Here is a 23,221-nt window from a genome sequence, read left to right as displayed (position 1 = left end):
AATACAAAAATTAGCTGGGCATGGTACACGCGCCTGTAGTCCCAGCTACTCAGGAGGCTGAGGCAGGAGAATTGCTTGAACCCGGGAGGCGGAGGTTGCAGTGAGCCAAGATCACACCACTGCACTCCAGCCTGGCAACAGAGCAAGACTCCATCTCCAAAAAAAAAAAAAAAAAAAAAATCAACTCTGTGCAAACAAACAAAGCATTCTAGTTCAAAAGTTTAGCTTTTGCACAAATTTGTCAGGATTTTGCTTCATTGTTTCTGGGTTTTATATTTTCCTCAGGAAGCCCTGGGCTACCCCATGATTATAAAACATATTCTTAAATTTTTACCTAAAACTTTTATAAATTGTTAAACATATTTGGCTTTTGAGTACATCTAGAATTAATCCTGTGAATCGTATGAGCGATGTCCTTTTTCCCATCCCCCAACAAGTGGAAAGAAAACAATCCAAAAATCATGCCTTAAAAGAATGCCTTGAATAAAAATTTATCTGCCCCTTGTATGAAATACAATATTTACCATAGCCCATATTCCATAAATAATGGATTGGCGTGGGGACTGGGAACTGCTTTTTTCTGTTCCGCTGATTATTTTCGCATCTCTGGCTCTGTATCTTAATTACTATATGTGTCTCTTACTATGTCTCCTTTAATTGCTATAACTCACAGGCCTTGGTTTACTATTCAACAGAACAAGGACCCACCAGTGGTCTTTTTATATATTTACTGGATAGCATTGAGCATGTTTCTCTTGCAAATGAGTCTTAAGAACATTGTTAAATGCCATAAAGAATCTCACTGAATTTTTAATTTGAGAATTATTGAATGTATATATTAATTTCTGAAGAACTGACTTTATTAAGAATATTAACTGCAATATGAGATGTCTTCATTTTTTGAGCTCTTTTTTATCTACTCTACAACAATGCTACAGTAGGATTTCACATTTTCATCCTACCGATCTTGCATGAATGTGTTAACATTTATTTATAAGACATTTATTTTTACTTGTTATTGTTATTGTAAATAATAGTACTTTTTCCCCATTACATTTGAAAAACAGTTAGTACTTGTGTATAAGGCAGCTATTGTTTTAGGATATTAATCTCGTATCCAAAGAGAAAAGTCATTCGTTGTGCATAGGGCATGGCTAGGGAAGGCAAGTGGGGAGCCTGGAGAGATTTACAGAGGACAAAAGCAAGTTTAGGACACCATTTGGATCTCTGAGAAGGATCCAGCATCCCTCAACACTACCGGCTTGGCTGAACACAGTGAGGTGTAGGGGGCAAGATAAAAGGAACCCCAGGGTAGTTGCAGGAAACTCTTCTGTGTGCAACTCTGAAAATTTTGCTGACATTTTTGTACTGAAGAAATGGTGGCATGGTGTGTTTAGGCAGAGAGGAAGCCTTAGATAGCATACACAAGTTTCCCTGAGGCTGAGCAGTTCCTGCCTGTCCCAGAGGTGAAAACAGATGTGCTGAGTGCCAATGAGAAAGAGACTTGGAGTGGGGGCCACAAGAGGATAGTGTCTAGAGACTTGCATCCTAAGGCCATGGCAGGAACCACTGGCCTCAGCAGCACACACCAACCCCACTCAAAGGTCAGGTGGGACCAGTTTCATCCAGAGAGGATGCAGTGGGGAAAGATGCCAACGATCTGAGACACACCAAGGAAAACTCGAGGAATGTACATGAGAGAGAGGTCACCCTCACTACCGAGACAGTACATAAGTTTCTCTGGCCTTATGATGCCATTCTAGGGTGGAGAGAAAGGGAAAAGCTCTTCATATGGAAGAAAAAAAACCAGTATGGAGTATGGGTTTTCAAGCAATTACATTTAAATTATGTATTGACTGAGCGATTTTCTGAAAGTGATCAAATTCTACACTAGCAGATCCTAGGCCAGGCGCTGTGGCTCTCACCTGTAACCCCAGCACTTTGGGAGGCTGAGGTGGGAGGATCACCTGAGTTCAGAAGTTCAAGGCTAGCCTGACCAACATGATGAAACCCCATCTCTACTAAAAATGCAAAAAAGTAATCCAGGCATGGTGGCAGGTGCCTGTAATCCCAGCTGCTCGGGAAGCTGAGGCAGGAGAATTGCTTGAACCCAGGAGGCGGAGGTTGCAGTGAGCTGAGATTGTGCCATTGTACTCCAGCCTGGGCGACAAGAGCAAATCTCTGTCTCAAAAAACAAAAACAAAAAATAAACTAGCAGATCCTGAGTTACCCCGAAGTGACAAGATTGAATGCTTTGCTCTCAAAGAAAGAAGAAAATCACAAGCAAGTTGAATTCAGTCATAGGAAAATAATATTGCATTTCTGCACATCTGAGTCATAGTGTGTAACTAAAATTTTTTTCATGCTAATATAATTTGAGCAGCTACAAAAATCCTGTAGAACATACAATATCTGTCCTCTTGATGTGTGCCACTTCATGTATACACATTGGGCCACATTCCACAGTTATGTAGTCAAGGCAAAAAACTCTAAGTGATAGCAGGGTGTGGTGGCATGTGCCTGTAATCCTAGCTATTCAGGAGGCTGAGGCACAAGAATCGCTTGAACTCAGGAGGCGGAGGTTGCAGTGAGCCAAGATCATGCCACTGCACTCCAGCCTGGTTGACAGAGTGAAGCTCTGTCTCAAAAAAACAACAACAAAAAAATTATAAGTGAGAAGTCACTGTTATGTTGCATAGCAACATTCCTTCATGAAACACAAGGACTCTGCAAAACCAAACATTCAAAAATATGCAATTCAGTTAACACTTTGTTTGAAGGCAATCTGTTATCCGAGTACTCTTAAAGAAACAAAAAATGGATCAACATCTCAGTCCATATTTGTACCTATGGACATGGCAATAGCATAGGGAAATGAGAAGGGTATTCCCTCAGCACTGCCCAATCATGAAGCCCACCTGCATTTTCACCTAATAGAAAAGCAATAATTAAAAGTTTGATTTTAAGGTTTTAATTCCAGGTACAGTGGGTTAGTTGCACCCCACCCCATCTCTTTCACTGAACGCAGCTATAAAACCTGGCAGAATACATGCAGCAACTATTTAAGGACTCTGAAAAGTAAATAGTAGCAAGCAGATTGGAAAAGATGAGAATGCAAAGGACCCCACTAAACTAGTGGTAAATTCACCACGATTTTCCCTCCAGTATCCTCTGGACAGAACTCAGGAGACATCTGGAAATGAGCATCAGCTCCTAAAGAGAATACTCCAGAAGATGCTCCTAATTAAGGCTTGAGGAATAGAAAAGGAAGTGCTGGCTGCAACAGTAGGAACAGCAAATGTGCTGGAGATTTCTTTTCTGGAAAATCTCAAGCCTAATTCATTTAATAGTTGTAATACTACTCAAGTTATATATTTTATTTTGGGTGAGTTTTGGTAAGTCATGGCTTTTGAGGAAGAGATCTATTTCATCTAAGCAATCAAATTTCTGTGCCTAGAGTTGTTCTGCAGGATCTGTAGTAGTGTCCCTTCTTTTGCTCCTGATATTGGTAATTTGTGTCTTCTCCTTCTTTTTTCCTTTCCTCCATTTTGCTAAAAATTCATCAATCTTCTTGATATTTTCAAAGACTAGCTTCTACTTTCACTGTGTTCTTCTATTATATATTGATAAACACAGCAACTTGGATGAACCTCAGAGTTATTATCCTGAGTAAAAGCTGATCTCAAAAATTGCATCCTATATGAGATTCAAAAAAGAAAACAATACTGGCATGAAACAGACCAGTGGTTGCAAGTTGTTGGAAGGCAGTGATGTCACCACAAAGGCACAGCACGGGCAGGTTTTTGGGGTGATGAAAACCAGGACACTGTTCAGCATCCTGTCTGTGTTGGTGGTCATGAAAATCTATATGAGTAAAGGCTCACGGAACTGCACACAAAAATAAAGTCAATTTTACCATATGTTATTTTTTATTTTTTATTTTATTTTATTATTATTACTTTTCTGAGACAGAGTCTTGCCTTGTCACCCAGGCTGGACTGCAGTGGCGCCATCTCGGCTCACTGCAAGCTCCGCCTCCCGGGTTCACACCATTCTCCTGCCTCAGCCTCCCGAGTAGCTGAGACTACAGGCTGTGTTAATTTAAAAATTAAAATATTAGCATCTCTTCTAAGTTCAGAGGAGAAATAAGCCTTAGATTTAAGAAACATCTTAATGTAAAAATGTATACCAAATTAAGTAACTGTGTAATTAAGTAGCTTTTCAATTAAACAGACATTTCTCTTCCTTCATAAACTTGAAAAATAAATTTAATTATCCCTATTTTCAACAAGTTTTAGGGAAAGAGGCATTCTCAGGTAACATTTGAGGGAGTCAGATTGTGTCATTTGTGTCATTAGATTTTTTGTAACATTTTGTGTCATTAGATTTAAATGGCTAAAAGCTCCTTGACTAGATATTTATCACCAAGGAAATTTAAAATGTATATATCTTTAGATCTACTTATTCTATTTCTAGGAATTTCTTTCTTTAAACAGAGTTCGCTCTTGTTGCCCAGGCTGGAGTGCAGTGGCACCAACTCGACTCACTGCAACCTCCAACTTCCTGGTTCAAGCGATTCTCCTGCCTCAGCCTCCCGAGGAGCTGGGATTACAGGCACGGCACGTGCCACCACACCCAGCTAATTTTTGTATTATTAGTAGAGACAGAGTTTCACCATGTTGGCCAGGATGGTCTCGATCTCCTGACCTCGTAATGCACCCACTTCGGCCACCCAAAGTGCTGGGATTACAGGCATGAGCCATGACACCTGGCCCACTTCTAGGAATTTTTAGCACAGATGTACTTTCGCAAGATGCAGTATTGTATACAGCATGTTTATTGCAGTATACTTTACAATAGCAAAATACCAGAAGCCACCAAAACCACCCTGATCTCCCTTAATAAATACATTATAGGCCGGGCACAGTGGCTCACGCCTGTAATCCCAGTTCTTTGGGAGGCCAAAATGGGTGGATCACCTGAGGTCAGGAGTTCAAGACCAGCCTGGCCAATATGGCGAAACCCTGTCTCTACTAAAAATACAAAAATTAGCTGGGTGTGGTGGCACGTGCCTGTAATCCCAGCTACTCAGGGAGGCTGAGGCAGGAGAAGAGCTTGAACCAGGGAGGCAGAGGTTGCAGTGAGCCAAGATCACAAGATGGCACTGTAGCCTGGGTGACAGAGTGAGACTCTGTCTCAAAATAAATAAATAAATAAATAAATAAATAAATAAATAAATAAATAAAATACACGCATACAATTAACTCAGAAAACCACTTTTTAAATCAGGCCAATCATCAATTATGGATATTTTTAAATTTCTAAAATTAATCAAGAAAAAATAACAAGATGAAGAAAAATACAGAGATTGATCTCACTGCTGTTTATCAAAGGACTTATATATGTTGGGGGATTATATACATTCATAAAAATCCTTGGAAGGATATACAAAATATTGTTTGCAATTGTTATTTCTTTGGGGTGAGCTTGATATAGAGGGAGGAGCAAGGAAATAGTTTTTGTTTTCATTTTAAATCTTTCTAAACTGAGAAAACATAAACATGATTTTTTTTAACTAGTGAAAAATAATCACACCTTGTTTGTTAATCAGCATAGCTGACCTTCAGCCAACCCTGAGAAACATCATTCCTGGGAACATCCAGAGTCAGAAGGATCTTAATAGGGTCAGAAAGAAGAACCTGAAGGCCCATCATCCTCTGTGAGTAAGAAACAGTTCCTCCAAGGAATTCTGCAGCCATTGCCTACTGAAAGGTGATATAAGCATAAAAGGATGAAGCCACTGGGGCTCTGTGACCAGACTCTTTTGATAAATTCATGGACAAGTCCCCAGGGTTGGACTTGGTTTCTCTGGATTAACAATATAAAAGCCATAGTTTAAAATTTTTCTAATTTACAGTAAAGTTAATATTTCTAGGGCCATATGTACAAGAACACAGAAATTCTTCATACTGAAAGACATCATCAACAACAACAATCAAACTAGGTTTGTGATCTTGAGAAAATTACATAATTTTTTTGTTCGGCAATGTCTTTGGCAATACAACAGGGATTGGGTGGTGGGTAAGACCCTTGCAGTCCTAGAATCAGTGAGTTGTCCTGTCTGGTTCAGACACTGAATTTTATACAATTCTATTTTCCAGATTCAGATTTCATTTGTCATTAGACTAAGACTGGCCAGTAGTCAAATGCCAATCTTTACACCATTCTAATAAAACATTATGTGTTTTAGGGTGGGTGCAGTGGCTCACACGCCTGTAATCCCAACACTTTGGGAGGCAGAGGCAGGCAGATCACCTAAGATCAGAAGTTTGAGACCAGCCTGGCCAACATGGTGAAACCTGGTCTCTACTAAAAATACAAAAATTAGCCAGGCACAGTAGTGTGCGCCCGTAGTTCTAGCTATCTGGGAGGCTGAGGCACAAGAATCGCTTGAACCTGCGAGGTGAGATTGCAGTGAGCCAAGATTGCACCACTGCACTAAAGCCTGGTGACAGAATGAGACCCTGCCTTAAAAAAAAATTATGCATTTTAGTTGGTTGTTCAGATTTGCTGTATTATAGAGACAATGCTCTTAAACACTAAATTTCTCACAAGTTTTAAACTTCTCACAAAGTTTAATTTTTTGCTTCTATTAAGTATTGAAATGCCTTCAAAGATAAATTTCTATTTCAAAACTGGGTATGGCTTAAGGACAAAAGGAAAATATTGCATGGCATTTATTTAATAAGAACCAAAGTCAAAGAACCATTTATTATACTGAAAAATAGTCTAAATATTTTCGAATATATAAACAAAAATATCAACATTTTGTAGTTAAGGAATAAAAGCTAGGAATCAGCAATTTTTTTCTCAGGCATTTTAGCTCATTCTCATTATCCTGCATATCATACTATATGCAGCCTCCTGGGACCCCTGTCTTACTACTTTTTTTTTTTTTTAGACCAAGTCCCGCTCTGTGGCCCAGGCTGGAATGCAGCGGTGTGATCTCTGCTCACTGCAACCTCTACCTCCTGAGTTCAAGCGATTCTCCTGCCTCAGCCTCCTGAGTAGCTGGGACTACAGGCAACCGCCACCACACCCAGCTAATTTTTGTATTTTTAGTAAAGACGGGGTTTTACCATGTTGGCCAGGATGGTCTCAATCTCCTGACCTCGTGATCCACCCGCCTCAGCCTCCTAAAGTGCTGGGATTACAGGCGTGCACCTGGCCTGTCCTATTACTTCTATTTGGATGCACATCCCAACTCTGTTCCAGTCTTGCCCCAATTCTGCTCCAGCCCCACCCCAACTCTGTTCCAGCCTTGCCCCAGCAGCCTGGCCTCCCTGGACTTTCCACACCCACTGCTGCACTTGTGGGATCTGAACCATCCTTCCTCACTAGCCAGACAGAGTTTGCCCTTGAAGGATGGAAGAGGGAGGGGAAGGAAAAGAAAAGGACTGAGGGAAGGAGGAATGGGAAGGGAGGAAGAGAGAGAGAAAGGGACATGGAGGCAGGGAAAAAGAAGAAAGTTAAAGAAGAGATACGCTGCGTGCTAGTTTGTAGTCCATGTTCAGTTTCTTCCTTCTTTCCCCTGAAAACCCTGCCCAGAATAATTTCTTCATATTCAAAAAACGAAAGAATCCCTTGAATGATGACAAGTGACATAATATGCATTAACCTAATCTCTGATGAGAAACTGATTCATCACCTGCATTTCAGAGCCCTGGGAAAGTGGATGTGGAGGGATAAGTGGATTTGGGGGCAGGCAGTAAGTTTCTGAGGTGCATTTCAGAAGTTCTCCTCCAAACCGTAAATAAAAGCAGGTTGGCTACAGCCTGGCATGAGTGACCAGAACAAAACATCATGTCACCCAGGACTACCAGTGAACACCCTCCTCACAGGGTCCCAGGTGGATGACCAGGGGGTGCTAGAGAGATGTTGCTATCCAAGCCAACTTCCCCAAGAGCTCACTGGTTAAAAAGAGAGAAAAAAAAAAAAAAAGTTCAGAACATCGGAGATTTAAAACAATTGCCCAGAAGAAAAAAATGTTTTTCATTTTGGGGAGTTCAAGGAATGGAAAGTAATGATACAGTCTTCAGCAAAGTCACTGGTAAAATTTTAGTTTCCAAACACATCTGCTTCTCCTATCTTCCTTAATACTGCACCCCCTCCCACACTTAATGACTAACTAGCAACCCTCATAATCAAAAGGAACCAGGTACCTGGTGGCTGTGTTTAAGAGGTATTTAACCATCTAATCCCAAAGCCCCTGTTCAGATATCAAATATGAGGGCAAGATGTGGGGGAGGGAGAGAGGCCCAGGAGACTATAGGATGCTGGTGCAGATGAGGGTCATAGAAAAAGAGGGGAGAACATACACGGCTCTCCTGGGGAGAGAGAAGCCCCCACACCCCCCAACACCTCTTCAACTCTATCTATTTTTCCCCTGGCAGGAGAAAGTTTGTCAGGGAACAGTATTTATCTTTGGACACATTGTAGCAAAAGTAAAGTCACAGATTGACACTTACTTTTCATTTGCTTGAAGATGGACTTGTTAGGTTCAAGCCAGTGCTAGGGAGGAAAAAAAAAAGCAGAGATCAGGGGTCAAATTGCTGGACCATACGATGCATACCTAATAACTAAAAGGAAATCCAAAGTACAGCCTCGGTTTCCATAGATACTCTCCAGAATTCCACACTCTGAAGACCAACATAAACAACTTGGCAATAATCATAGCGCAGACAAGGATATAAATTACAGAATTAACATTTTCCAAGTAATATGTGAGTCAGACAGTTGCTAGGAGAGAAGGACAAGAGAGAGAATATGCTCTCAAATGGGATGTTCTAGTACCCTAATTGACTCCTAGGTGATTCTTTGAGCTGCATGGTTCTGTGAAAGCCGCATATGGCTAAAGACTTTTAGCATTTGACATCCACGACCTCAAAGAATCACAGTCCAAGGCAGCATCAGCATCCAGTCCTGCTTCCGGGACAAATTCCCTTAAGAGGAATATTGGGCCAAGCCGGCATTAGCCCTATCATATGCAGAGGCAATTCTTCCTTTACAGTAGGGAGGAGTAAATGATCTTAAATATCTCATTTTCAGAGGCCTGAGGTCATCAAGAAGAAAAATCAGCTCTATCACAAAATAAAGAAGCCAAAAGACTGGGGGAGTTCAGAACCATGTTACTGACAGGCATTTGAAGTAGGCACCACGCCGGTCCCGTGGCTGGCCCTCTCTGCAGCACATACAAAGATCACTTTGACATGCTGAGAGCTGGGCAGCTTTTGAGATCACTAACCATGAGGTCCCTGAAGCTGCTCAGGGAATGTCACTTAGAGTCACTTTATACACCTGTAGTTTAGAGATGATACAGGGGGTGTCCTGGGGTACCCATCCTGAGGTCAGGGAGCTCTCCTTCTGGAGGCATCCCGCCTGCTTGATGCCGGAGAGGAAATCAGAAGAGCAAACTTACCGTCCATTGAGCTCTTGCACCTCACTCTGTCTCCTTTGTGTTATCCAGTAAGCCTCAGGTCCTGTGTTATCCATATTCTTTGATGTAAATGCATAACCATAATAAGAGCTAGCATTTGTTGAGTGCTTACTAAATGCCAAGTGTCATTCAAACGTTTCCATGTGCTATCTTATGTAGTCCTCCCTACCACTCCACTTATAAATAAGAAGCCTGGGGCTCAGGATGTTAAACAGCTTGACTAAGGTCACTCTGCTGATAAACAGTGAAGCCAACCATGCAGCAGGATTCTGGTGCATGGGCCCTTAACCTCTCAACTGTATGGCCTCCTGGCTAATCATTTGCTCTAAAATGCGTATTCTTCTCGGACTCCTACTTTCTCAGGAGCTGAAAAACTGAATCGTCAAATTAGTGGTTTCTAATCTAGAAACCACTGAGGGTGTCAGATCTCTGCAGTCTTCAAAAACAATAATGGGAATATTACAAGAGTTTCAACATGATGGAAAGTCACACACACAAAAAAACATATATTTACCCCTGACCAGGTTGCACAGAAAAACTGAAAAAACAAGTCTTTTTGCTTCTGGCTAAAATTATATCAATTCATTTGGGGACCCTCGTTATTGCCTTCTAATTAGAAGTTATATAGTTATAACCGAACAGTGGAAGACTCATTGATTATACCACTTACCAGTTATAAACCTTGTACAAGATGCTTAATCTCTCTGTGTCTCAGTTTCCTCGACTATAAAATGGGAACAGTAATCACACCCACCTCTTAAGGCTGTTGCGAAGATTTAAAAAGTTAACAAATGTAATATACATAGTGCATGAAATGTGAAAATACTCAATAAAATGATTGTTGTCCGATGCAGTTCTTATTATTTAATAGGTACAGTTTAATTGGTAGACCACATCTTTCAATATATGTGCTTCATGGAGAAGAATAATAAAAGAGGCCCCTGGTGGTTAAATTACTTTTCTAGAAATAAATAAATAGGATCATTTAGAACTAAGGTAAGAAAACAAATAGCAGCAAAAGATCAATGCTTACTGCAATTGTTTTGCAGAGGAGAATCACCAGTTATTTTGCTAATACAGTCTGAAATATAAATATGTTTTCCAAATTCTCCTTGTTTGGCATTCTTTCAACTCCTTGGCCCTTTCTTGCCTAACTTGATCCCGCTTCTCCAACTTGTCTCTGACTCCAAGGGTGACAAATCAGTTTCATTTTGTGTGCCCACACCAGGGCTGTGAGGAGGATTCCAAAACCAGGTGCAGGCTCTGAGAGAATGAGTGCCATGATGGATTGGCTATGTCAGCCATGCCACTATAGATTGGCGGTGTCTGTCACGGAGGGGACAGGGAACATGTAAGGCATGCCTGAAAGGTATTTGCCATCTGTGTCCTAAATAAATTATTTACTCTAAATAAACTGGCCTCCTTATTGTCCTAAGAAATACACCTTGCAGTTTCAGATCAGTTTCTATCATCCTTTTCCTCTTAGCCTAACCACACCCTGCATTTGCCTTTCAGGCCTGGTGTATCTCAGTTACCCACTTCTACAAGGTGATCTGTACACACTTTTCCAGGACAGCTATTCTTCCCCAAAGGGAGAGTCATGAGGTATACAGTCCTAGGAAAAATAAGCCAGCAATAATGTTTCAAGGAATTACAGGAAATCATTTCTTCAAAGAGGGCAAAGTTCAACTTGTTAGTATTCATTAAACCACTAACACAGAAACAGAAAACCAAATACCAATACCATATGCTGTCACTTATAAATGGGAGCTAAATGATGAGAATACATGGGCACATAGAGGGGAACAGCACACACTGGGGCCTATCAGAGGGTGGAGGGTGGGAAGAGGGACAGGATCAGGCAAAATAACTAATTGGAACTAGGCTTAATACCTGTGTGATGAAATAAACTGTATAAAAAACCCCTATGACACAAGTTTACCTATATAACAAACCTGCACATGTACCCCTAACTTAAAAGTTAAAAAAGACCGGGCGCAGTGGCTCACGCCTGTAATCCCAACATTTTGGGAGGCCAAAGTGGGTGGATGGCCTGAGGTCAGGAGTTCAAGACCAGCCTGGCCAATATAGTGAAACCCCATCTCTACTAAAAATACAAAAATTAGCGAGGCATGGTGTCAGATGCCTGTAATCCCAGCTTCTCGGGAGGCTGAGACAGGAGAATTGCTTGAACCCAGGAGGCAAAGGTTGCAGTGAACCAAGATGGCGCCATTGCACTCCAGCCTGGGCCACAAGAGCAAGATTCCATTTAAAAAAAAAAAAAAAAAAAAAAAAACACCTGACAGGTCCATGGCCCAGCAATTTCCTTATTCTCCAACTTACCCATATGAACAAAGAGGTACCCAACAAGAATCTTCACTGCAATATTATATAAAATTACAAAATATTAGAAATAACATTAATGGCCATCATCAGGAAAATGGGTAAATAGGCTGCGATCTGTTCATATGCTGGATGATTCTGCAGCAATGTTTTCTATGAGGGAGATCTTTATGTGTAACATGGACAGATCTCTAAGGCATATTGTGGGATACAAAAAGTGAACTGAAAAATTTATCATTATACCTGCAATCAGTTCTCAAATCGTGCACTAAATCACCCCGGAGAAACACAGCCATAGTAGACACCAGTCAGCGCCATGTGAATTATGAACTCGAAGGAGTACACAGTTCCAACATTAGATTGTGCTATATTCCTTTTTTTTTTTTTGGCAGGGCTTTCTATGTTGCCCAGGCTGGTCTCAAAAGCCTGGGCTCAAGCAATCCTCCCACCTTGGTCTCCCAAAGTGCTAGGATTACAGGCATGAGCCACCACATCTGGCTGTGCTATATTCCTTTTGATGTTATATGTATATATGGTATCAAATATGTATATTTGATAATATATATATATATATATATATATTGCAAAGCTTGGTTTCTAGCAGTTGCTGTGATAATAGGCAAGTACCACACAGAAATAGGTGTGCAACAAGCAATGGGCATGGTAGTGTGTCCAATATGGTCCTGGGGTGCCCAACAGGCACCCGTTATTAAGCAATTGTTGTTTAAGAATGAAATGAAAATACTATTTTTTCTGCAATTTATACGTATAATGTTTTACATAACTACTAAGATTTTAGGACATAACTACTTGTTTGGATCTAACTCTTATTAGATAAAACTGTTAGGTATTCTCCTGGCCTATGGAGGCCATGAAATAATCACTAAGATACTAAGAGACAGCCAGAAATTGAGAAAGTTTGGGAGGCTTTGAACTACTTTACCATATATTTAATACGTTTTCTTTCAAAATAAAAAGTACAAACATTACCATATATTCAAAAAATACATATGTAAGCATCTAAATATACTTGTAAAGATCCAAAATGATACACAGTAAAATGAGACTAATGGAAGGATAATAGGAGAGGGAAACACACGTTTAGGAGTGTTAACCAAAGAAAATCATGACTTCCGTATTTTCCGTGATGTTTTAACTTTAATTTTTTACATGTACTGGTACATGATACAGTTTGGATATGTGTCCCCAACCAAATCTCATGTTGAACCGTAATCCTCAATGTTGGAGGTGGGGCCTGATGGAGAGTGATTGGATCACGGGAGCAGATTTCTCATTAATGGTTTAGCACCTTCCTCTTGGTGCTGACCTTGTGATAGCGAGTTCTTGCAAGATCTGGTCATGTAAAAGTGTGTGGCACCTTCCTCCTCTCTCCTGCTCCTGCTCCCACTGTGTGAGACGTCTGCTTGCCCTTTGCCGTCCACCATGACTGTAAGCTCCCTGATGCCTCCCTAGAAGCAGATGCTGGCGCCGTGGTTCCTGTACAGCCTTCAGAACCAGGAGCCAACTAAACCTGTTTTCTTATAAATTACCTAGTCTCAGGTATTTCTTCATAGCAATGCAGGAACAGCCTAACACAGTATATTACACAAATAATTAAAAATCTATTTTTAAAAAAAAAGACAGCTAATGTCTACTCAGAGGATAAAAGTAGATTTCATGTAAATTAGCCTGAAGAAGTTCATACATGATAAGCAGATATCAAACCCAGCTGAGCACCCAGGGTTGACACTGTGGTCAGACTTAGGAGCCAGCAGGCCTAGATTCAAATCCCAGCCCTAACACTGACAAGCTGTGGACTTTGAGCAAGTTCCCTGGTTTCCTCACTTAAAGCATCATGGAGAAGTTTAAATGGGTTAATTCGTGAAGAAGGCCTTAGAACACAGCTTGGTGCATCCTGAAGGCTCAATAAGCACTGGCTGTTACCATCTTTAGGCTCCATGAAAGAGACTTCTCACTTGGTACCATGGCAGTTTCCATGAGTCTAACTGTGTCCTTCTTTTTTTGTTGCTTTTGAGACGGAGTCTTGCTCTGTCGCCCAGGCTGGAGTGCAGTGGCACAATCTCAGCTCACAGTAGCCTTCAGCTCACTGCAGCCTCCGCCTCCCGGGTTCAAGCAATTCTCCCGCCTCAGCCTCCAGAGTACCTGGGACTACAGGTGCAGGCCACCATGCCTGGCTAATTTATATATGTATAAAATATATAGAGATATATAATTTATATAGATATTATATATAAGATATATAATTTATAGATATTATATATAATTTATAGATATATATACTATATATGATTTATATATTATATATAATATATATGATTTATATATATTATATAATTTATATAAAATATATAATATACATAATTTATATAAAATATATAATATATATAAATTATATATAATATATAAATGATTATATATTATATATATTATATGTTATGTATAAATTATTATATATTATATATTGTATATAAATTATATATAAATATAATTTATATATTATATATAATATATATTATTATATATAATGTATATTATATTAATTATATATAATATATATTATTATATTATATATATATAATTATATATTATATATCATATATAATATGATATATAATATATATCATATATCATATATAATAATATATGATATATAATATATATCATATATTATATATCATATATGATATATATGATATATAATATATGATATATATTATATATCATATATGATATATATTATATATCATATATGATATATATTATATATTAATATTATATATTTATAAATATATAATATATTATATATAATATATAAATATATAATATATTATATATTATTTAATAATATTATATATTATATAATAATATAAATTATATTATAATTATATAATTATATTACACTATATAATAATATAAATTATATTATATAATAATATATTATATAATATTATATAATAATATATTATATAATATTATATAATAATATATTATATAATATTATATAATAATATATTATATAATATATAATATATTATATAATAATATATTATATATGTTATATTAATATATATTATATATATTATATTTATATATAATATATATTATATATTATATTAATATGTATAATATATATTAATATATAATATATATAATCACCTGAGATCAGGAGATCGAGACTGTCCTGGCTAACAGGGTGAAACCCTGTCTCTACTAAAGATACAAAAAATTAGCCGGGTGTGGTGGCACATGCCTGTATTCCCAGCTACTCAGGAGGCTGAGGCAGGAGAATTGCTTGAACCCAGGAGGCAGAGGTTGCAATGAGCCTAGGTCGTGCCACTGCACTCCAGTCAGAGTGCAAAAAAAAAAGAAAAGAAAGAAAGAGAAAAGAAAATATATTATATGTATTTTATATTATATAACATATTATATTATATATTATCTATATTATATATTATATTATATATAATATAATACAATATATTATATATTACTATATATAATTTATATGTATAATTTATATGTATAATTTATATATATATAATTTATATATAATATATATAATATATTATAAAATTTATATATAATATATTATATTATATATAATAAAATTTATATATAATAAATTATATATAATATATTATATAAATTATATATTATATATAATACATAAATTATACATATAAATTATATATAAATATATAATATATTATATTATATTATATATAATATATTATATATTATATTATATTATATTATATATTATATATTATATTATATTATATTATATATAGATAATATATAATATAATATGTTATATAATATAAAATACATATAATATATTTTCTTTTTTCTTTCTTTTCTTTTTTTTTGCACTCTGACTGGAGTGCAAATTATATATAATTTATTATATAATATATTATAAAATTTATATATAATATATTATATTGTATATATTATATATTATAAAATTTATATATAATATATTATATATAAATTATATAATATATATAAATTTTATATAAATATATATATTTTAGTAGAGATGGGGTTTCACCATGTAGGCCAGGCTGGTCTCAAACTCCTGACCTCAAGTGATCTACCTGCCTCAGCCTCCCAAAGTGCTGTGATTAACTGTGTGAGCCACCACACCCAGCCTTTGTCCTTCTCTTCCTCCCTGACTCCTCATCTCACTCTCCCTTCTGTTCAACATGAGGAGATTAATTATCTATACAATTGTAATACCAGGTGTTAGCCCTTTGCCTCTCTCTTCATCTCCTTCCTCTCTTTCCTCTCTTTTCTCATTCTTCCAATTAGAGTTACGAGTTGGCCAGTGAAGTGGAGTCTGGACTACACCAATAACTCCTGCTATTATTGGAGGTACAGATGGATTACACTTGAGGGAAAAAATAACCACCATGATGCGGCATGCTTGGTAATTAGATATAAGGCTTAGAACATTTATTGCATTGCTATTTTCCTTTTGATTGCTACTTGGAATATATGCTGTTCTGATATTTTTAAGTCTTTTTCCTTACTGGAAACTGAGTTTCCCTAAGAGAGGCAAAAAGGAGAACCTGGTAACCAAATATCTGAATTTGTGGCTAATTTACTGTAACTGAAATCTTCTTTTCCTCAACTCTCATTTAGAATAAAATTTCCAAAGACTATAAGGAAGCTAAGACCCCATCATTGATTCTACAAAATGAACTAGGGGAGTAAGATGAACCAGTGGATGCACCCCTTAGTATGATTTGAAGGTACCTGGAAGGCATCTGCAGCAGATACTGTCAAGCCCCAGCAGCCTGACGCTTTTTAGGAAGGCTGCCCTCAGTTTACTGGAGTCCACCACAGGGTAGAGAATTGAAACTTCCTACCCCACCTCACCCTCCACAAACCAGGGTAGCTCTTAACTAATGACTATCAGATGTGGTAGTATAAATACCTCTGCTCCCTCACCCCTTGGATGGCACAACTCTAAGGCATGGCCTACACTGATTCCAGAACTCCCTTATGAGATTGAGCCCAAAATACCCTCTACATGACTTTGCCCAGCATTACACACTTGCTTGGCCTCCTTCGCCTCCCTCCTGTAATCCTCTACTCCCCTACAAGTCTTTTCCTGGAAACACTTCCTAACAAATCACTTATACAGAAATTTTTATCTCAAGGTCTGCTTCTTCAAACCAGACCTAAAACAGCCTCCCTAACTCTCCACTAAAAGCTGTCTTCCATGGTGTTTAAAATCATTTCCCTGGGTATTTATTCCCTTTGCCTTAAGCTTAAACCCTGGAAACCTGCAAAGCCCCTGTGAAAGATCCCAGTTTGCAGAATTATTGAAATCTACCTGACCACATTTCAAGACTTTTCTTAGAACAGATTTATTTTGGTTAAGAGCAGTTTCAAGAGAAAGAAGATGAGCTACACAAAGGGGGTGAAAAAGCAGAGAGATTCCTAACCCTATGTTTTGGTTTCCTTATCTGTAATCTTGGTGGAGATGGTGGGAGGCCGATTCCAGAACTCCTGAGATTCCTTATTCTAACAGTCCACAGTCTATGAACCTGAAGGATGAGAATATTGCCAGTGAATGTTTCTTTCTTTTTAATTTTGCGAGGCACAACTGCACTTAGCCCTGAGAGATCATTTTTTTCTACCTCATCATACAAATGGTGCATATCTTTCATATATTCTCATTTTGGCTTGGTTGGGGAAAAAGAAGTTGGGTATGGGGTGGTAATTTGTGACTAAGGAGATTGATTTTTAATTTGGCCACTGCTAAGACAAAAAAAATTGAATCTAAAAGTAAACAATATAGCACTTAGTTATCTTCAAATGTTTGGCTTCTGTTGAAATCGATTCAGTGTATGATTACAGAATAAATTACGCACTTCTCTGTTTACTTTCTCAAAGCCCTTGGTACCCTAAGCCGGAATAATTTGTAGCCCAGAGAAATATGTTAAATAACCCAGGAGGCTTTTAAAAAGAATGAATGCACCTCCCCAGACAAGAGATTGCTCTTCACCTCAATAGTAACCAGATCCAAAATTTGAGCAATTCCCATGATGACCCTAAAAAGATGGCCTGATTCTGGAATCCACCTAGAAAAAGCCCCAGAGTAACTTAGTCTCTGCATTATCATGCAGCCAATGTATGTCATTCCTAGCCCCTCTGTCCTCTTCTGGGGAAAAAAGAATGCCATCTGATGAATGCAGCCTTATCAGTGTTCCAGATTATAAGGCTATAGCGAGGCCTAGTTATTTAGCTGCCAATAATCACGGTTTCCATTCCAGTTTCAAGAAGATCTATGACACAACAGCAACAACAACATCAACAAACCTGTAGATCACGAACGCTCAAAAATGTTTTTCCATTTGGAAATCAATCTATGTAAGAAAATCCACTGGGCACAGTGGTTCATGCCTATAATCCCAGCACTTTGGGAGGCCAAGGTGGGCAGATCACCTGAGATCAGGAGATCGAGACTGTCCTGGCTAACAGGGTGAAACCCTGTCTCTACTAAAGATACAAAAAATTAGCCAGGTGTGGTGGCACATGCCTGTATTCCCAGCTACTCAGGAGGCTGAGGCAGGAGAATTGCTTGAACCCGGGAGGCAGAGGTTGCAGTGAGCCTAGATCGTGCCACTGCACTCCAGTCAGAGTGCAAAAAAAAAAGAAAAGAAAGAAAGAAAAAAGAAAATCTTCATTGTTTCACTGTAGTGTTTTTGACTCCTTTAGCCATGATGCTTTGGTATTCTAGGGTCTCAGGGATGGGCAAAAGAGAGATAACAGCCAGAAGAAGAAACACTGTACAAATCAGGGGAGGGGCCAGGAAGTCTAAAAAAAAAAGCATATGTGTCCCTTCATCCATTAAGCAACCTCCATTCTCTTCCCTATTTTGGCAATTTTTATTTTTTGTAAAGGACCAGATAGTAAATATTTTAAGCTTTGTGATCTACATGGATCTCTTTCACAACTACTCAACCCTGCTATTGGAGCATGAAAGCAGCTGCAGACAATATGTAAATAAACAGAATTAGCTGGGTTCCAATAAAACCTTATTTACAAAAACAGTTGGAAGACCATCCTGACCCTTGCATGCCAGTCCCTACTCCCAAGAAATCTTTAACATACACTCAAAAAAAAAAGTCATAGTTTGAAAATGCAATAGGATGTAAAAAAAAAACCATGTATTACTATTTATTTTAAAGTATGCTAGTAACTAAAATGCAATCATTTATGAAATGAAATTATGGAATTTTTTTCAAGCTTGTTACAGTGGAATTTACCACCATGTAGCATTTGCTGTCATGCCACATAAATTTAATAACATTGCCACCAAATTGTTCTGAACTCAAAGATCAGCTAGCGTCTAGATTCATGGGCCTTTTTAAAAATTTCCAACTTTTATTTTAAGTTCAAGGGTACATGTGCAGAATGTGCAGGATTGTTACATAGGTAATCATGTGACTTAGGTCTTTTAAACATCTTTAAAGCATGGAACAGTAAGAAGACCAGTTACATAAATTGATAGTATGGTTAATTCATTAAAAAAAATTATATTGCATAAGTAGTATTAGTATCCTTATTTAATAGATGAAGAAATTGAGACACAGAGGGTGTAAGGAACCTGCTCAAAGTGGTACAACCAGCAGGTGGCAGAGATAGGATTTGCCCTGGTCTTCATGATGCCAAAGCTTTTAGCACCTGAACAATTTCCTAAAATAGCAAAAGATACCCTGACTCATCCTTTGATCCTGCCTCCCTGCTTGGAACTGCAGCTCACTCCCTCTTATTGAGTCTATACCTATCCTTGCTCCCAGAATGTTTGTCTCTGCACATTCTCTTCTTTCGCTCTGTCTGATCTTTGTCCATCTCCTTTGCTGGTTTTGAATCTCTTCCCAGGGCTTTGAAGTCATAAAAGACTTCACTGGCTCCCAAATCCCCATCTGAGTGTAAGGGTTCCTTACACCCTCTTCTTTAATCTTCAGACCTATATTGTCATCTATACATTAAACATCTCCACCTCAACTTCTCTCATGCATCCCAAGTCAAAACATTCAGAACTTATCACTTTTCCCCCAAAACCTGTTCTCTTTCCTGTACAACTTATTTAGTAAGTGGCTCCACCTATACTTGGAGCTCTAAGCGGCCATGTAAGAAGTACAAACACCCTGCTGGAGAGGTCATCTGGAAAGGGCCTGAAACTACATCAGAGGGAGGGGACCCCTGAGCCCTACCTTCCAGCCCTCTGCATCAAGGCACCAGGCACATGGACGAAGATGTCTTGGATCCTCCAGATCGGACTAGCTGCTAGCTAAACACCACTGAGTGATCCAGTCAACACCATGTGGGACAGAAGAATCTCCCAGCTGAGCCCTGCTCAAATCCCTGAGCCACAAAATGCTGTGATATAATAAAATTATGTTGTTTTGAGGCACAGACTTTTGGGAAGGCTCGTTAAACAGCAATAGATAATGAGAACTACTAGATCCTCATCATTAACCTCCACACATGTAACAGACAACTACTACTGAACCTTGAAGGAAATAAAATAGTCATTTTCTAACCTATACTGTTTTTATTTCTCCAAGTGATACATCATAGCCACATTCTAGTCTTCCCAGTTAGACTTAAAGATATTTTTAAGACTAATTTGAAACTTTCAGATCTGCTGGTCTCTAGCCAGCCCTGCTGTTCTTGCCTGCTGGAAGCCTCCAGTGAGTACTTTACTCTTCAATCATCACATTTAAACCTGTTTCCCTAACTGATTTCTACCAGGCTGTCCCACCACCAACAGAGGAAAAACTTCTTACCTTGGATATCTTCCTAATTTTTCCTGACTCAAACAAGGATAAAATGGCATTTTACCAGCCCCTGCCTTCTGGCTCAAGTAAGATAACCAGGTCATGTGTTTGCCCCTCTCCTTCCACTATAATGTGGACATCTCCGTTGGCTAAGTGACTTCTAGATGGCAACATTTTATCAAGCATCCATTTCCCTCCTCAGGAGAGGATATCAGATGTAAACAGAGTCAATTATGAGCCATCCTTTTAGTTAAAGACCAAGTACTGCTTTCTGCTGAAGGAATCTGACAATTTCCCCAAATGCATCAGTGTTCATACCTTGAGCCACAATTGAATCACTGACAATATATTCCATGTTCAAGCTGTCATGATAGTACTGTCTTCCTTTTAACCTGAGTGCCAAAGTTCTTTCCCACAAAGCCAAGTTACTTGTACCTGTCTGCCCCCAACACACACACAGACACCCAAGAAGTCTTGATCTTTAATACCTTTTGAAACGTAAACAAAAGTGGACTCATTGAGCAGACAAATTTGTGATCAGTGACTTGAGGCAGCAGCACAACCCTTTTCTTCAGGGCAGGGCTGCCCTAAATCTTAGGTACCACTCTTGCTCCTAGTGACGAGCATCTGTGAAGTAATTATCCCGAGAAGCAGGAAGCAGCCTCTCAATGGCAGGAGCAGCTGGTGGGACATAATGCTGTCTGGCTTCCTGGCACCATCCCCAGAGTGAAACCTCCAATCACTGGGCCAGCTTTTATTCCATTCCACGTCCTCCCCAAGGTGTCTCTAGAAAAAGCAAATTGCTCTAACATAGACAAGGTCTCTTCCTGTTATTAATAAAACTTACTGATAGGCTCTCTAGTTCCTTCTGGCTACCAACATAAAAGCCTTGGGGCTGTAATTATATTAGGGTTGTGACGGTGGGGGATCAGGACTGAACGTGACCTTGCATCCATGATTTCCAGCTCATCCTCCTATCAGAAAACCTATTAAATCCTCTAGTGTCTGGTAGACATTAAGACACAATGGCTTATCATTGGGCACTTGAGGAGTGTACCCCAAAAGTGTGGATTTCCAAAGTGAATCCCATATCTTTGGGTGTGAGTCAAAATCAGAAAAGTCAATGACACTGATGCAAATGGGTTAAACAGATTATTAGCAATTCCAAAGTTAAAACCAAAAGCATTGAGTACAACCTCCCTCCAGACCATAAAGCAGCATCCTACAACCCAGTCCTAATGTAATTTTTCCTCTGGCTGGGCTGGGAGCTGGGACACTCAGCTGTAAGGCATGGGGTGAGGGGTGATTTCCTTAGCTGGATTTGGTGAAATAAAAAGGGTAGAAGAACATAAGGGGAAAACCCAGGACAATGGACACCTAAAACCGTAGCTATGGAAACTAGAGCTATGAAATCCAGCTAATTATTTCAAAACTTCATCTTTCCAAAGGGAAGTTAACCAAATACATGAGCAGAAGTGGTAAAAAGAATATACTGGAGTAAAAAAAAAAAATCTAAATTAAGCCAAGTACTACCTTCTTCTAGAATTACTTCTAGACTTATTGTCCCAGTTTTCTCTATCAGTAAAACGGGGAGAATACCACCCACTTTTTCTCTAATCTTAGGCAACTATGATTATACAAGTTTCTTAGAAGACGAATGTTGTAGAAACTGAGGGGATTTTTTACTGGCCAGTATTCAACCTATCCTTCCCTATATCAAATTAAAAAATAATAATGGAAATGCTGGGCCCTGGACATTAAAATAGCAAAAGATAGTCATCATTTCCTGACTCAGTGTTTCCCATTTCCAGAGCATCTGGGGCATGAGACATCTTGCCAAACATATGGTGTTCCAAATGCAATCATGCTAAATATTTAATATTCAACAATGGTTTACTGTAAATCGAGTTGTAGGCAAATCACCAGCCCCCAAGGCAAAGGTAACTTTCACTTCAGCTTCTCTAACTCACTTGATTTTCTCATTTAATTAGCTTTCTATCCAAATAATTCATCAGTTTTACTTGCCATTAAGAAAAATACAGGAGCTGGTGAAAAAAAAATGTTGGTCAATTAATATCTGCTTAAAATGTTCATACCAGCATGTCTCTGTTTATGTCTTTGAGTCCATTTTTCTAATTATCCAAGGCCCATTTTCCACCTTCTCTCTCCAACGATCTTAATAGTAGTGCCCCCTGCCTTTAAAAGATGTTCTTATAAACATTTCTAGGTTTTAGAGGTACTAACCATGACTGTGTTTCCTCACGTCTCACATGGACCTAGCCAATGCATAATAATTGTAAGAATAATAATAACAACCAAGAGTGAAAATAACACATACCATGTACTCAAGGTGTACCATGTGCTAAGCATTGATATACCTTATCTTTCACTCTCGTATCAACTCTACAGGTTGGTATTGTTATTTGCTTTATCCATCAGGACAGAGACTCAGAGAGGCTGCTTAGCTTGGTCAAGATCACACAGCTTACTAATCAGGAGAGATGGGATTTTTAATTCATATCTTTCTGAGTCCAAAGTCCTTGCAGTTGTGTGCAGCAAC

General features: G+C 38.4%; 1 protein-coding gene across 3 annotated transcripts in view; it reads right to left on the bottom strand.

The window, feature by feature from the left end:
- The window catches only part of FRMD3 (FERM domain containing 3), a 300,351-nt gene that overhangs the window by 117,582 nt on the left and 159,548 nt on the right, over positions 1 to 23,221 (bottom strand). For all 3 annotated transcript variants that reach the window (XR_008656633.2, XM_055272137.2, XM_055272136.2), the window contains exon 3: positions 8,529 to 8,571. Coding sequence is in view for 2 of the 3 variants with exons in the window: in XM_055272137.2 (XP_055128112.1) it covers positions 8,529 to 8,571 (43 nt within the window). In the remaining variant the exon portion in view is untranslated. The remainder of the gene's footprint in view (positions 1 to 8,528; positions 8,572 to 23,221) is intronic.

Source organism: Symphalangus syndactylus, chromosome 3, assembly GCF_028878055.3.
Source record: "Symphalangus syndactylus isolate Jambi chromosome 3, NHGRI_mSymSyn1-v2.1_pri, whole genome shotgun sequence".
Classification (NCBI taxonomy): Eukaryota; Metazoa; Chordata; class Mammalia; order Primates; family Hylobatidae; genus Symphalangus; species Symphalangus syndactylus.
The sequence above is the reverse complement of the archived record's forward strand: the minus strand, read 5'-3'. Positions and strand labels throughout refer to the sequence as shown.